The following is a 13,245-nucleotide window of genomic DNA, read 5'->3' as shown; positions in this document are numbered from 1 at the left end:
GGCAGGCTTTATTCAAATCTGTGAAATCCACACATACTCTCCACGTTCCATTCTTCTTTTTGACCACGACCGTATGCACCAACCATTCGGGGTAGAAAACTTTTTTAATAGCCCCAGCCCTCTTGAGTTTGAGCACATCCTCTTTGACAGCCTCGGAATATTCCTTGGAAGAACGCTGAGGTGGCTGCCTTCTCAGAATAATGGCGGGGTTGACATTTAAATGATGACAAATGAAGCTCGGATCTACGCCTGGAGCCTCATAAGGGTCCCACGCAAAAACATCAATATTGCCTTTTAGAAATTCCAACAACTACATCTTCTCCTGGTGTGGCAAACGTATGCCGACTTGGAAGAACCTCTCTAGGTCATCCGCTATCAAAAACTTCTCTAACTCCTCACAAAGAGCCTCCTCTCCTGTCACCGCTCCAAGTGCATCCGGAGCTGTTAATTGATATGAGTCTTTAATGAGCAAAGCCGATGACTCAATTTTTGTCTGATGAAGCACTACGGCCGATATGCATTGCCTGGCCACCGATTGGCTGCCAAGGATCTCTGCAACATATTCCCCAGAGGGGAACTTAACCTTAACATGCAAGGTAGAGAAGACGGCTCTCAGAGCGTGCAGCCATGGCCTAGCGAGGATGGCTGTATATGGGGAGTACGCGTCAACCACAATGAAATCCACCTCAACCGTTTCTGAGCCGGATTGAACAAGCAAACGAATCTGTCCCTTCAGCACAACGGCCTTTCCTTCAAAGCTTATGAGTGGCGAGTCATAAAGAGTAAGATCTTCCAGCTTCAACCTTAGCCCCTTAAATAAATCAGGGTACATGATATCCGCACCACTGCCCTGATCAATCATCACCCTCTTCACGTCATAATTCCCTATCCTGAGAGTGACCACAAGGGCATCGTCATGGGGTTGAATGGTACCAACCTTATCCTCCTCTGAAAATCCCAAGAAGGGTAAATTCACCTTCAACCTCTTCGGCATGCAGCCTGCCTCTTCGGCCTGAGAATGGGAAACCGCCATCACCCTAGTCAGACCTGAGCCGGTCCTGCCAGGTGCAGCGAAGATAACGTTAATTATTCCCAATGCCGGCCGAGATGGATTATTCTTCTGATTGTTTGAGCCGAATTGACTGCCCTACCCATTAGGTTGACACAGGTGCTGCTTCAGTTTTCCTTCACTGACAAGCTGCTCCAAGTGGTTCCAAAGGGTCTGACAGTTCTCGGTAGTGTGGCCCACGTCCTAATGGTACTGACAAAAGAGGTTCTGATTCCTCTTCGCGGGTTCTCCTGCCATCTTACTAGGCCACCTGAAGAAGGGCTCCTTACAAACTTTCTCCAGCAATTGGTGTACTGGTTCTCGAAACACAGTGTTCACAGTCTGAGGTGCTGCCGAGTAGAACTGCCAATGTAATCTCTCCTTAGCTTGTTGTTGTGGTATCTGTCTGACCTGAAATCCCTTCTCTCCTGCGGGATAACCTTCTCCTTACCCTTTCCTTACTGCTTGTCTTCCTCTACCCTTTTGTATTCATCAATACGATCCATGAGGCGACGTACACTGCGGATGGGCTTTTTGGTCAAGGACTTCCTCAAGTCGTGATCAGTAGGAAGGCCTACCTTAAAGGTATTGAGCGCCACCTCATCAAAATCACCATCTATCTCTTTAAACATCTCCCAGTACCGGTCGGAGTATGCTTTCAACGTCTCCCCTTCCCTCATGGTCATGGATAACAGCGAGTCTAATGGCCGAGGCACTCTGCTACACGTAATAAACCACGAAGCGAATGCTCTAGTAAGCTCCCCAAACGAACCTACAGACCCCGATTTAAGGCCGTTGAACCACCTCATAGCAACAGGTCCCAAGCTAGAGGGGAAAACTTTGCACATCAGGGTCTCGTTATGAGAGTGCATCGCCATCCTCTGGTTAAAGTGACTCACGTGCTCCACCGGATCAGTCCGGCCATTGTAGATGGTAAAGGTGGGCTGGGTGAACCTCCTGGGGAGCCTCCCCTTCTCAATCCTCCGTGAGAATGGAGATTTGGAGAGTTGGTGCAACGCCCGACTCATAGCATCATTCCCCAAGCCCCTGGAAGGAAGTTTCTTGTGTCTGCGAGCTAGCGGGTCGTCTCCTCAAAAGAGGACATTGTGCTGGGGAGTGAGCATGACCTCGAGCTGTAACTACCTCCCCGGACCTCCACTGAAGAAGGATTAGATGAGGACGGTGAAGGCTTACGTCTGGCGCGGCGCAGTTTTCTTTTCAAACGATTAATCTCCTTCTGCATGGCTTTAGCACCATCCTCGTGGGTGGCGCTGCCCCCGCCATGAGTATGGCTAGCCCTAGGGTATTCTGTATGGATGTTTCCCTCTCGATCCATTCGACGCTCAAGACGCTCGAAAAGATCCTTCAGATTCTACATGGTGTGAACCTAGGCCTGCCATAGTATCCCAGCTCCTTCCAGACTAGATTCCCACAGACGGCGTCAATTGTAAGTGCACAATTGCACTTGGACCCAAAGACAATTATGGGCTCAGGCCCAATGAGCCTTAAACAATGAAATTTGTAGAGTGTAGGCTTGAAATCTAGATTAGAGGTACTGAGAACTTGATAACAGACTATGGTGTGCAAACACTTGTAAATAATGAATGATAATTGCAGATGGACCTCCTCAGACGTGAGCCGAGGACTACTTCTGTATTATTTCTCTTTCTTTCTTAAAGATTACAATTCTTTTTTCTTTTTCTTTGGTTACAGACTGCCCCCCTAAATACTTCTTCCCCTGATGTTTTATCCACGTGTTGCTCAAATCCCCTCCCCTCTAGATATTTCTTCTCTTAGTGCCTTTGAATAGTAACCAGAAGTTTCAGTTCTACTATTCAAGGGTCACTTCCCCATTAATGCGACTAGGGAGGTAGGTGCAGAGTATTTAATGTGGAGGTGGTAGCCTTTGCTCATGATATTTTTCTAACACCGGTGTATCTAGAAGGTTCAGGGTTCCCCCTCTTAACCAACAGTCTTTCCGAAATTCTGCCTTGACCTTCGTAGTGAATCTCCGAGTTCTCTTGGGTCTGTCCGAGGAGAAACTCACCCTTGGATGTGTCCTCAGACCCTCGGCGTATGGGCCGATTTGTAGTACTAACAAATTCTTAACTCAAGAACAGATTGGCCCTCCTTGCTAGAGCCCAAAGGCCCAAATGCCCGCTTGGGTCCTTTTACTCCCCACAGTAACCTACTCCAAAAAGGGGATAAAACAAAAAACAAAACAAAACAAATAACATGATAATCTACTATAAACCTTTAAGTTAAAGGATTTAACTTACTATCGGTTGCATTGAATAGTCGTCACATTTCAAAATACATAGCTTTGGCTCTGAATATGGTGCCGTTACTTCCTCCTCCTTGTGCTCGTTAATAATCTCTAATTCATAGTATGGTGTTATAAAACCCTATGAAGACACCAAAATTTGTTAAAAACACTTCGGATGATTAAAAAAAAATTTAATGAATATTATTAAAACAAAAACAAAATCTCAGTATACAAAATCATGAACAATTAAGGAAAAGAACACATGTCTATGAAAGTAAGTAAGGAAGGAGAAGAATAAGTGCAGCCATCCAATCAACTTCCATTCAAATATGCTTTATTGAATAAAACTCTAATATTAAAATTAAACAGCTGTTTATACATTTTCTGCTAGACTTATTTTCCTGAAAAGCACTCAACCATTCTAACTTTGAATTCATTTGTTCAACAAACATATTATCAAAAGATAAGTCATGTCATCATCATCAAATAATAGCATTGGACCTCTTCCTTGTCTTATATCTTTCTTGATTACTGAGCAATTTTCCCTAAAAATACCTAGTAAAATATTTTTAGGGTTTTCTTTCCCTCTTTCTTCATTTTTATTTTTGAAAATATTCCTCTAAAACCTATTATTTTACCCGCATTTTTTCCTATGCATCCTCGCCAGCACCTACACCTAAGTGTGAGTTCGCACCTGTGCCCCATTCGTTCCTAACCTTGTGCCCCCATCTGCATCCGTGCTTGTGCCCCCGTCCTTGTCCATGTCCATGCCTGCACCCATGTTTGCTCCTGCGCCTACGCCTGTCCCCGCATTTGCTCTTGTGCCAAAGTCCACTTCCATGCTTGTGCCTCCACTCGCGTCTGTGTCCACGCCTGCACCTGCTTCTCCCAACTGAGTATTTTCTTCTTCTATTTTAATGATGCATCTTTTTTTTTTTTTTAACAAATGATAGATTCACATGTTTTTTACGAATTAAAAATGGATTAAAGCAAAATTGTCAAGGAGTCCCACCTCTAAGTGATGTTTTAAGCTGTTTGGAATGAATTGTGTACAAAGTCTATCAACTTGCAATTGATGTCCTAGATATGCCAAAATAAACGATAGACCAATTCAAAATTATACCCAAATCCCCATAACCCACCCAAAACCCGAAGGAAAAATATGAGCATGTAAGAATTTTTATATCTGGGTCAACTTGCAAATGATCTCCCTTTTATTTATTTATTTACTTTTCTAAGGTCTTTTCTTCTTACAAACACTCACAAAATTTTTCTTCATGAGGTTGAGGTTTAAAGGGTCCAATTTCGTAAATATTAAATTTTGTAAACTTAATCATTTATGAATTTTTTTTCTTTTATTTCTTATTGTTTTTTTTATTATAATTTGTATAGAAATGAATACAAAGAAAATACTATCAAAGTTTTTTTTTAAAATAATAATAATAATTGTAAGGTCACAATTTGCGCCCAAACCCAACAGTGTGAAGGAGACAGGCTCAAAAAGCCCAATACAATGAAATTTATAGAGAGTGTGGGCTTGAAATCTAGGTTCTAGGGATGTTGGATAACAAAAATGATGAGCTAGATTACCATGTTACATGCAATGAACTATTTATGTAACAGAATTTCTCCTTCGACGTAAGCCGAGGACAATTTGTATTATCTTTCCTTCTTCCGCAAATAGATTACAATGAAGGGTGGTGGTGTATACAGTGTTTTTTCTTTTTCTTCTCCGATCCCCCTTCGTGTACATCTTCCTCTTCCTTTTATATCTCTGATCTTTTTCTCCCCACCATTCACGTATGGATTAGATTACTGATTTAAATACTTATCTCATCCACCTCTCCTAAAGTTTTTGGAGGCAGCTGTAAGGCTAAACTCTGATATTCAGGCATCACTTCCCCATTAATGGGGCCAAAGAAGTAGTTGCAGAGTATTCAATGCGGTAGTATCAGCTTTATCTTGGATATTTCACTGTCCTTCTTCTTATTTTCTACTTCTACCATACTTACCCTTACTTATAGGATCTTCCAGAATATTGCCGGTAGACGTCAACCAGCCCTTCTCCTACCTTGACTTTATGTAGCCGAGAACATATTCTTCCTTGGACTCCCTATTAGGTATGCTTGATCAGATATTACTCCTTTACCTATTAGCATTGCTTCGTGAGTTGACATTTTCACATCCTCAGACCATTCAGTGTCCTCGGATTGAGCCTTTAGTCCAATAAATACTCTTGGGCCCATTGGCCCTACAATAATAATAATAATAATAATAATAATAATAATTATTATTATTATTATTATTATTATTATTATTATTATTATTATTATTATTATTATTATAAACTACCTACGTAAAACGAAAATTGTTCTGTACTTTGAAGCACAAGCCTCCTTAATTTAAACAGCCAAGCCATGAAATGATAGGCTTCACGCCCATCATCAACTGGGATAAAAAAAAATTAGATGATAGACTTCAGTCCTCGACACTATCTAACATACACATGTCTGGAACTAAATGTAACAGTTAAGCTTATGAACCATGAAGATATAATTGCAGATGAAAAATTGTGTTGCAAGCAAATTCTTTCGTCAAACTTAGTTACAGAGTTTTCAGGACTCGTATAATTCATGATGTCATGGGTTCAAGTCTCCTAAACACTATCTTATAGCAATCTCAAGTAATTCTTCAATGTAAATTCTCCCGTGTGTATGGAACAAGAGGATTATACTTACCGGAAGAATATTTAAGTATATTCTAAAAGCCTAGATACCCACATTAAAAAATAATTATTATTATCAAAAAATCCAAAAAAGGAAACTCAGCTAGTCATGAGTCTACCCTTGAATATATCAAATAAATGAGTGAATCAAAAGTTATGTGAAAGTTAGTTCATACATTTTTGGGTAGAGCAGCCAAGTGACATTCCGCTTTCAGGAAAACTACAGGAACAAAAGATCAAAACTAGCTCTAATTTCTGTTGAAACATGTACTACAACACAGGTCCATCTTGATGATTTAGATTGTTAATAATGCCAGATTTTACAAAAAGGTGACAGAGATAGCAAGCTAACCTTGCTTTGTTTGCACTGTAGTCCCTCCACAACGATAGTGATGATATCAATTATACAAAAATGATTTGTAAGTATAAGACAAAATTACAACATTTTTTAGTTCATAATCAATCAGCATATTGAACAAAAGTCATTTTAGTAAAGATTAAGACAAACGAAGTGTCTACTCAACATGTTACTTCCTAGGGGAAATTTTTTTTTAATAAAAAAAGTTATTTGTTTTATGCATCTTTGCCCTCCAATCACAATAAGGTATCTCACAGAACGGTTCTAATAGACCACCACCCTCTCATAATATATGGGACATGTATGAATTCAAAAGTATATGTCCAATGACCGATCCTAATCCATTTCATTCAACTCTTAATTTCCTCTCAATTAGGAATTCAAAAGTACATGTCCTGGTTTCTACCGGACACAACCACTCAATCATATCATGAGAGTACTATATATTGAAAGAGTCTTTGTCGATCACAACTCATCACCAGAAATTTCTGAATTGTGTACATCTTGTGGTCCTGCAAGAGAGACTTTTGAGGTCAGGTAATGGTGATGTAATGGTGATGTACAAGAAATGTTAAAGTTTAGAATTTGAGCATAGCCGAAGTGTATTAACACAAACAATAAAATAAATATTAAATTATATTTCTGATTCTTAAAGCTGGGGACTGTCTTCATTTAGATCAAATAAAACTTTAGATTATTCATTTTGGTCCATCTTGATTCCCGATTTCAAAATGGTTGTTTCATTCATTTTGGTCTAGTTTTTGTCCCAAGTTTAAAAGAGTCATCTTCTTTAAAGGTTATCTAGAACCTTGAAATCTATTGATACAAGTTTTTGGAGGATGCAGTAAATAGTGAATTATAATTAATAATAGCTAGTCCATCTAAAGTCACAGTCTCTCACAGATGCATTCTTGAAAAGTAGGGCTAAATGCATGTGATTAGTAGGGCCAAATTCTCATTAGATTTTATAGTTTATACTCCAAGACAAGAATGTATTAAGTGTACAAAATAATTCATGTGGATAATCATGATTTTTGAAAAATCAAGTAATAATATTATAAAAAGGATGACTAATTAAAAATCTTTAAAATGATCGTAATTATCCAAAAACTAATCCGAAAATCTAGCTGGAAAAACACTAGACAAGAACGAGTTGATTCTAAGCATTACACAATCCCTTAACACTTAATCTGAAACAAACATGTAATGATTCTACTCCAAAAGTCTCGCTAATCAAAATTCCAAAACATTCTCCATCAAGTCCATCATCAAATCCTCAAGATGATGTGTTTTTTAAGGCATATCAAGTGTATGATCATTAAGACCCTAAGGTGTTAGATAGCAATCATCAAATTGACAATCAAGATCTTAATTTCACAACTTCCTCATCAAAGCAAGTGAACGATTGATGGATTAGTTTGGAAAGGGGAAGGCAACACCTCTCCATTTTCACAGGAAATCGCTCCTGTCTCTTGGAAGAGGTAGTGCATGCATGCACATCTCCAAATCTTTTTAATTCAAACCTTCAAAACAGCAATATGGAATCTACTAGTTGAACGTACATAGCATGGAATATTAAATCAGTAATATTCATACATTAAAGGACCAAAAATAAAGGAATTTGGGAAAAAATTGAAAAGGAATATGAAAAAAGGAGGAGAACAAAATACAATCTACATGTTTCTCTCCATTGATCCTCATTCCTATATTGATATTGTAAATTTGCTCATTCATCGCCCATGGCAAGCTCCAACGCATAGTCATCTCTCTCCTGCAACATTGAACACAACAAAGAAATAACATTACCCAAAGAAAAAATACAATGGCAGAAGTTCCCAATCCTTCTTTTGACTTCTTTTTTTTCCCTCTCTTTCTTTAATAACAAACTTCCCACTTCACTTTTGCTCATTTAATTGTTGTACTTATCCTGAGTTTTAGAGGATTAGGAACTTACAACTGGTCCTCGGGCAAAATATCTTCCAAATTGAAGCCAATACACCTGTAAATATCGAGTATTTAAAAATTCCATGACTGTATTAAATCAAGCAATAAATAAGCAGAAAACTTCCAAAATACTAAACACTTTTATGTCATTCCTTTTGCTTAAGGGGGAAAAGAGAGGGAAGATTTGTTGACATAAAAAACCAAATGACACATTTAAGTTGCCATGAGGATATGTCCCCCCCTCCCTTCCCTCTTTTTCCCTAACACGCCTCCTGTCCAAGAATGGGACCAAATAGATATTACATCTAAAGGGAAAAGGCTCTATCATGCTTCTAGACACAAAAATGCTGCCAAGAGGACATAATCTGACAACCAGGGTTGAAAGATTTCAAGAAAAATTTAATCCCACAATCTCCTATAACAAAGAGTAAGAATTCCCTGCATAAAAAGGATGGCGCACAAGACTACCCTCCACAATAAAATTATTTAAGAATATAAAATCATCACAATCACTGTGGAATTGTTTAAAATATTTAAATCTCAAAGCAATAATTTCTATTTCTATTTGATATCCAAACATGCTGTTAGTATTCTATCTTATTGAATTTCGCATCTATTTATGCTACCTCATCCTCGTCTTGTGTTTCTACTTCAAGGTCAGATGATGGGAAACCCACACAAAGTAGTGCATACCCCTGCATTGCAGAGAAATTTAATACAGTTTAGAGAGAGAGAGAGAGAGAGAGAAGAAAAGGTAAATATATATGGACATAAAACTGACATTAGTAACATCATACATATACAGTAAACTGCATGAGTGTTTCCATGGTAATTATTTGGCCAGAGAAGGTCATCCAAAAGTGTAAAAGAAAGTTACCTCACTATAGGACTATAAATAGCATCAAAAGAGTTAATGATCTTGGCTGTATTGATCCCATTAAACATGGGTTTTCCAATATATCAAGACAGTATAGAAAAATCATTAAAAGCAATTACATGCATCCTTTGCCAAAGTTTCCACTTGTTAGGTTAACTTATGTGGATTCATTTTGTGATTGATAGTCACTTTAAATCTAAAAAATATCATTTTTTATTCGATCTTACTTCTCAAGTGTTCAAAAACAAAATAAATGATGGAAAATATCTAGAAGGGTGACATAAGCTAAAACCTTTTTCCAAAGAAAGGGCAAAGAGCACACTATCAGTTAAATGATGTTAGGAACCAGATCCAACTTAATATGCCAATTACATATGTAACATTGAGTAAAATATAACTCAGCACCTAGAGAGAGAGAGAGACAAAAAGACAGACCTTTGAACTCCTTATTATCACTGAAGAATGATTAAGATAGAAGGGAAAAACCATTCCTTAATTTTTCTCTTTCTCTTCCTTTTTTTGTTGGGGAGGGGGGGGGGGGGGCAAAGAAAAAACTTAAATAATCCAAACTAAATGGTTAGTGGAATTTTCCAGTTGACCCATTCCTCCATATTAAATTTTTATGAAACAAAATTTTCATTTCTTTTAGTTTCCTAAACATCTCAGCCACCAAACTGAACCGTCAAGATAAACTTGTTCTGTCAAATTGATCAATCTTTCACTACTAGCCCCAAATCATAACGGATGAGTTAACAGATTGATTTGCCAACCACAACTAAACAAGGCAGGGAAACCCTCATTTACAAACAAGGAATTGCATTCCATTTAAATGATGGCAATAATACAATACCTTTGATCTCAATTCTGCAGATATTCCTAGCGCTTCAGGCTGTCTAATTTGTCCAGATTTTACACGTACAGCACAGCTAGTACAACAACCTGTGACATAAAAAAGCTTTTCAGAGAGGACAAGTTTAACCAGTTATGTTACAAGGCCTATGTTAATAGTATTAATTTTTTTTGGCAAGTGCTGGAATAGCCAATAGCTTTATTGTTAAAAAGTATTAAATGGAATATGGAACAAAAAGTTGAGTTATGGACTGGATACTTATCACTAGTGTACACTGAGAACACCCAAATTTATTATGAACAGACTTTCTGAAGATTCTAAGGCATCGCATGCTGTTATAGATATTCAAAGTTCAAACCTCAACTAAATCTCACAGCTAATCTATATTGGTACATGCCATTTTAGGCAAACCCTTTCATCTGTCACAAATGCATTCAAGCCCTAAACCAACAAGTTGTAATGAGCCCATACCTGCAACCCAGTCCAAGGCTCGTCAAGACGCCCAACAGAGCACAATACACATTTGGAGGATCAGACATGAGACTATCATCAAGAAACTAGTTCAAGACTAACCAAGAGTAGTCAGCTTGTTACAAGGAGTTATAAAAGTTGTCGGTTAAAGAACCAATCTATAGTTTTCTTGATGCTAGCCTGTAAAATCCTAGTATAATTAATAAGCACCCATGTATTCATAATTAAGACCGGCCAAAGACAGTTTGCAGCTTAAGGATGTGCATAGACTACAGGGCACTCAACAAGGAGACTGTCAAAGACAAGTTTCCAATCCCTATAGTTGATGAACTCCTTCAACAGTTTTCTGGAACTGTTATGTTCTCAAAGTTGGACCTGAGGACAGGGTATCATCAAATCAAAATGAGTGGAGAAGATGCGTCCAAGACTACTTTCAGGACACATGGGGAATTATGAATTCCTAGGCATGCCTTCTCGTTTGACCAATGGCCCTTCAACCTTCTAGAGCCTCATGAATGATATGATGTTTTTAATCCATTTTTAAGGAAGTTTAGTCCTCTTCAATGACATCCCTATGTATAGGAAGACACTGGAAGAGCATATAATCCGCCTCAAGAACGTGTTGGAGACCTTGTAGCAACACCAATTGTATGCCACGAATTCCAAACGTCAATTTGGATGCAAGGAGATAGAATACTTGGCTACATCATCTCTAATGAAAGAGTCGAGACTGATCCTAAGAAGACATAAGCCCTAGTCAGTTGGCACTCACCAACTTCCTTGAAATCCTTAAGAGGATTCCTCGCCCTCACTGGTTATTATAATAAATTTATCAAGGGGTATGTCCATCTTGTTGCTCCCTTGCCAAACTTACTGAAGGAAAATTCCTTTTCAATGGGATGAAGCATCTCAAGAAGTATTTGAAGAACTTAAGAAAGCTATTTATAATCTATCAGTCCTTGCATCACTTGACTTCTCCAAGACATTCATATTAGAATGTGATGTATCAGGCCAATGATAGGGAGTTTTCTTGGTGCAAGAAAGGGGGGCCATAGCCTTTCACAGCCAAGTTCTTATGGAGAAGATCCTGCATTTTCCCACTCATGAGAAGGCCCTATCATCTAGGAAAGCCCTTCATTATTAAAACTAACCAACAGAGTCTTAAATTCCTCTTAGAATAGAAAATCGGCACCCTTGCTGAACAAAAATGGACAGCAAAACTTATGACCTACCTGTTTCAAATTGAGTATAAAAAGGGGGAGGACAACAAGCCTTGTGCAAAAAAGAGTGAGGACCCAGCAAAATAAGCAGCCCTATCGTCGTAATATCCTAAAAGAATTCTCCATTGTCAGGGTGTTTTGAAAGTTTTTTTAAACATTGTTTTAAGAAGTTGAATCTTTAATGTTGGGAAGTTTGAAGTTTCTATATACTAATTGTGTGGATCCCTTAACTATTAAGTTGTATTTTTTGGGAATGGTTTTGAATTTCGAAACACTACCACAACATGGGTTTCTGCCTATACCTTAACTTGAGTTAATTCCAATTTACATATGCCCAAATTCCAAGTGCTTATCTTGCAGTATAACATAAAAATTTAATTTCCAAAAACACACATAACTCAACTAATATTACTATAATGTAAGCTTATCTACAGCATTAACATTATCATTTCATTGCTTAGAGAACAATACCGTGCCTGCAAGCAAATGGAAGCGAGATATTTTGAGATTCAGCTGTGTGCAATATATACTGGTCCTGCTTTCTCAATATTTAAAAAAAAAAAACTGGGATTATTCATTTCTCGTCAACCAAACAGAAGCATATTGATTGTAACACAATTCAACATTTTTCGTACCTCGGGAACGAAGAACTCGTGAACCACTCCGCGTTGTCGGTCGTGAACAGTGACTTTATGGGTCGGGATCGAGGGAGAGAAGTTGTAGTTGTTATTGTTACCGGCTCGACCGGTCTGCGTTTGGAGCTCCGACGTCGTTTTTTCGCGGCGACATTTCAATGAACTAAAGCGGTGATTGTAAGTCTTCGGCGAAGAGAGTTGCCGGTACAGCGAAGTGCAGGAATTACAGGGAAGTGTAAGAAAGTCCATGGATATTATTTCTCTCTCTATCTATCTATCTACCTATCTATCTATCTCTTTGTCTCAGTCTCTTTAATGTCTATTGGGTTATAATGGGAAGTGGCGGTAAAAGGTGAAAAATGAGCAAAAACCAGTTTATGAAGTTCAAATAAGCATTTATTTACTATTAACAAACTATCAACGGAAAAAAATATACAAAATTATTGTTTCATAATATATTATAATTCAATCCTCTACTAACAAAGATAAATACACAAGACATCATTGTTTCTTATTACATTAAAGCATTTGCATCAACTTGCAAAGTTTTTTGTCTATTTTAGTATAATAACGTACTTTTTTATTTTATACTACATTTCATGGAATACTATTCCTTTATAATTTTTTTATTATTATCTTAAATCATCTCTCTGTCCCTCAACCAAAAACAACTGCCCTTAATTTAAATAATTTTTAAAATATTCATTTGCATAACTACATTAATTGCGTAAATTTTTTCCAATCAACCATAAAATACACCAACATCAGTTTATGTATCATTGTACAAAAATACATTTGTGCTATAATAATTGTGTAAATTTACATAGTTACTGTAGCACAAATATATTTTT

General features: G+C 37.7%; 1 protein-coding gene across 1 annotated transcript; it reads right to left on the bottom strand.

Annotated features, from left to right (window-relative positions):
* Positions 1-7,906: 7,906 nt before the first annotated feature.
* On the bottom strand, positions 7,907-12,763 carry LOC142612563 (ferredoxin C 2, chloroplastic). The gene is made up of 6 exons (XM_075784654.1): positions 12,395-12,763; positions 12,231-12,294; positions 10,069-10,157; positions 8,968-9,036; positions 8,352-8,396; positions 7,907-8,168 (listed from the first exon to the last, which is right to left on the bottom strand). Exons 1-6 carry the CDS (start codon positions 12,641-12,643, stop codon positions 8,124-8,126), a joined length of 561 nt encoding a protein of 186 aa, XP_075640769.1. The 5' UTR covers positions 12,644-12,763; the 3' UTR covers positions 7,907-8,123.
* Between the last annotated feature and the right edge of the window lie 482 nt (positions 12,764-13,245).

This window comes from Castanea sativa, chromosome 10 (assembly GCF_040712315.1).
Source record: "Castanea sativa cultivar Marrone di Chiusa Pesio chromosome 10, ASM4071231v1".
Taxonomy (NCBI): domain Eukaryota; kingdom Viridiplantae; phylum Streptophyta; class Magnoliopsida; order Fagales; family Fagaceae; genus Castanea; species Castanea sativa.
This window is presented reverse-complemented; position numbering and strand designations above follow the sequence as displayed.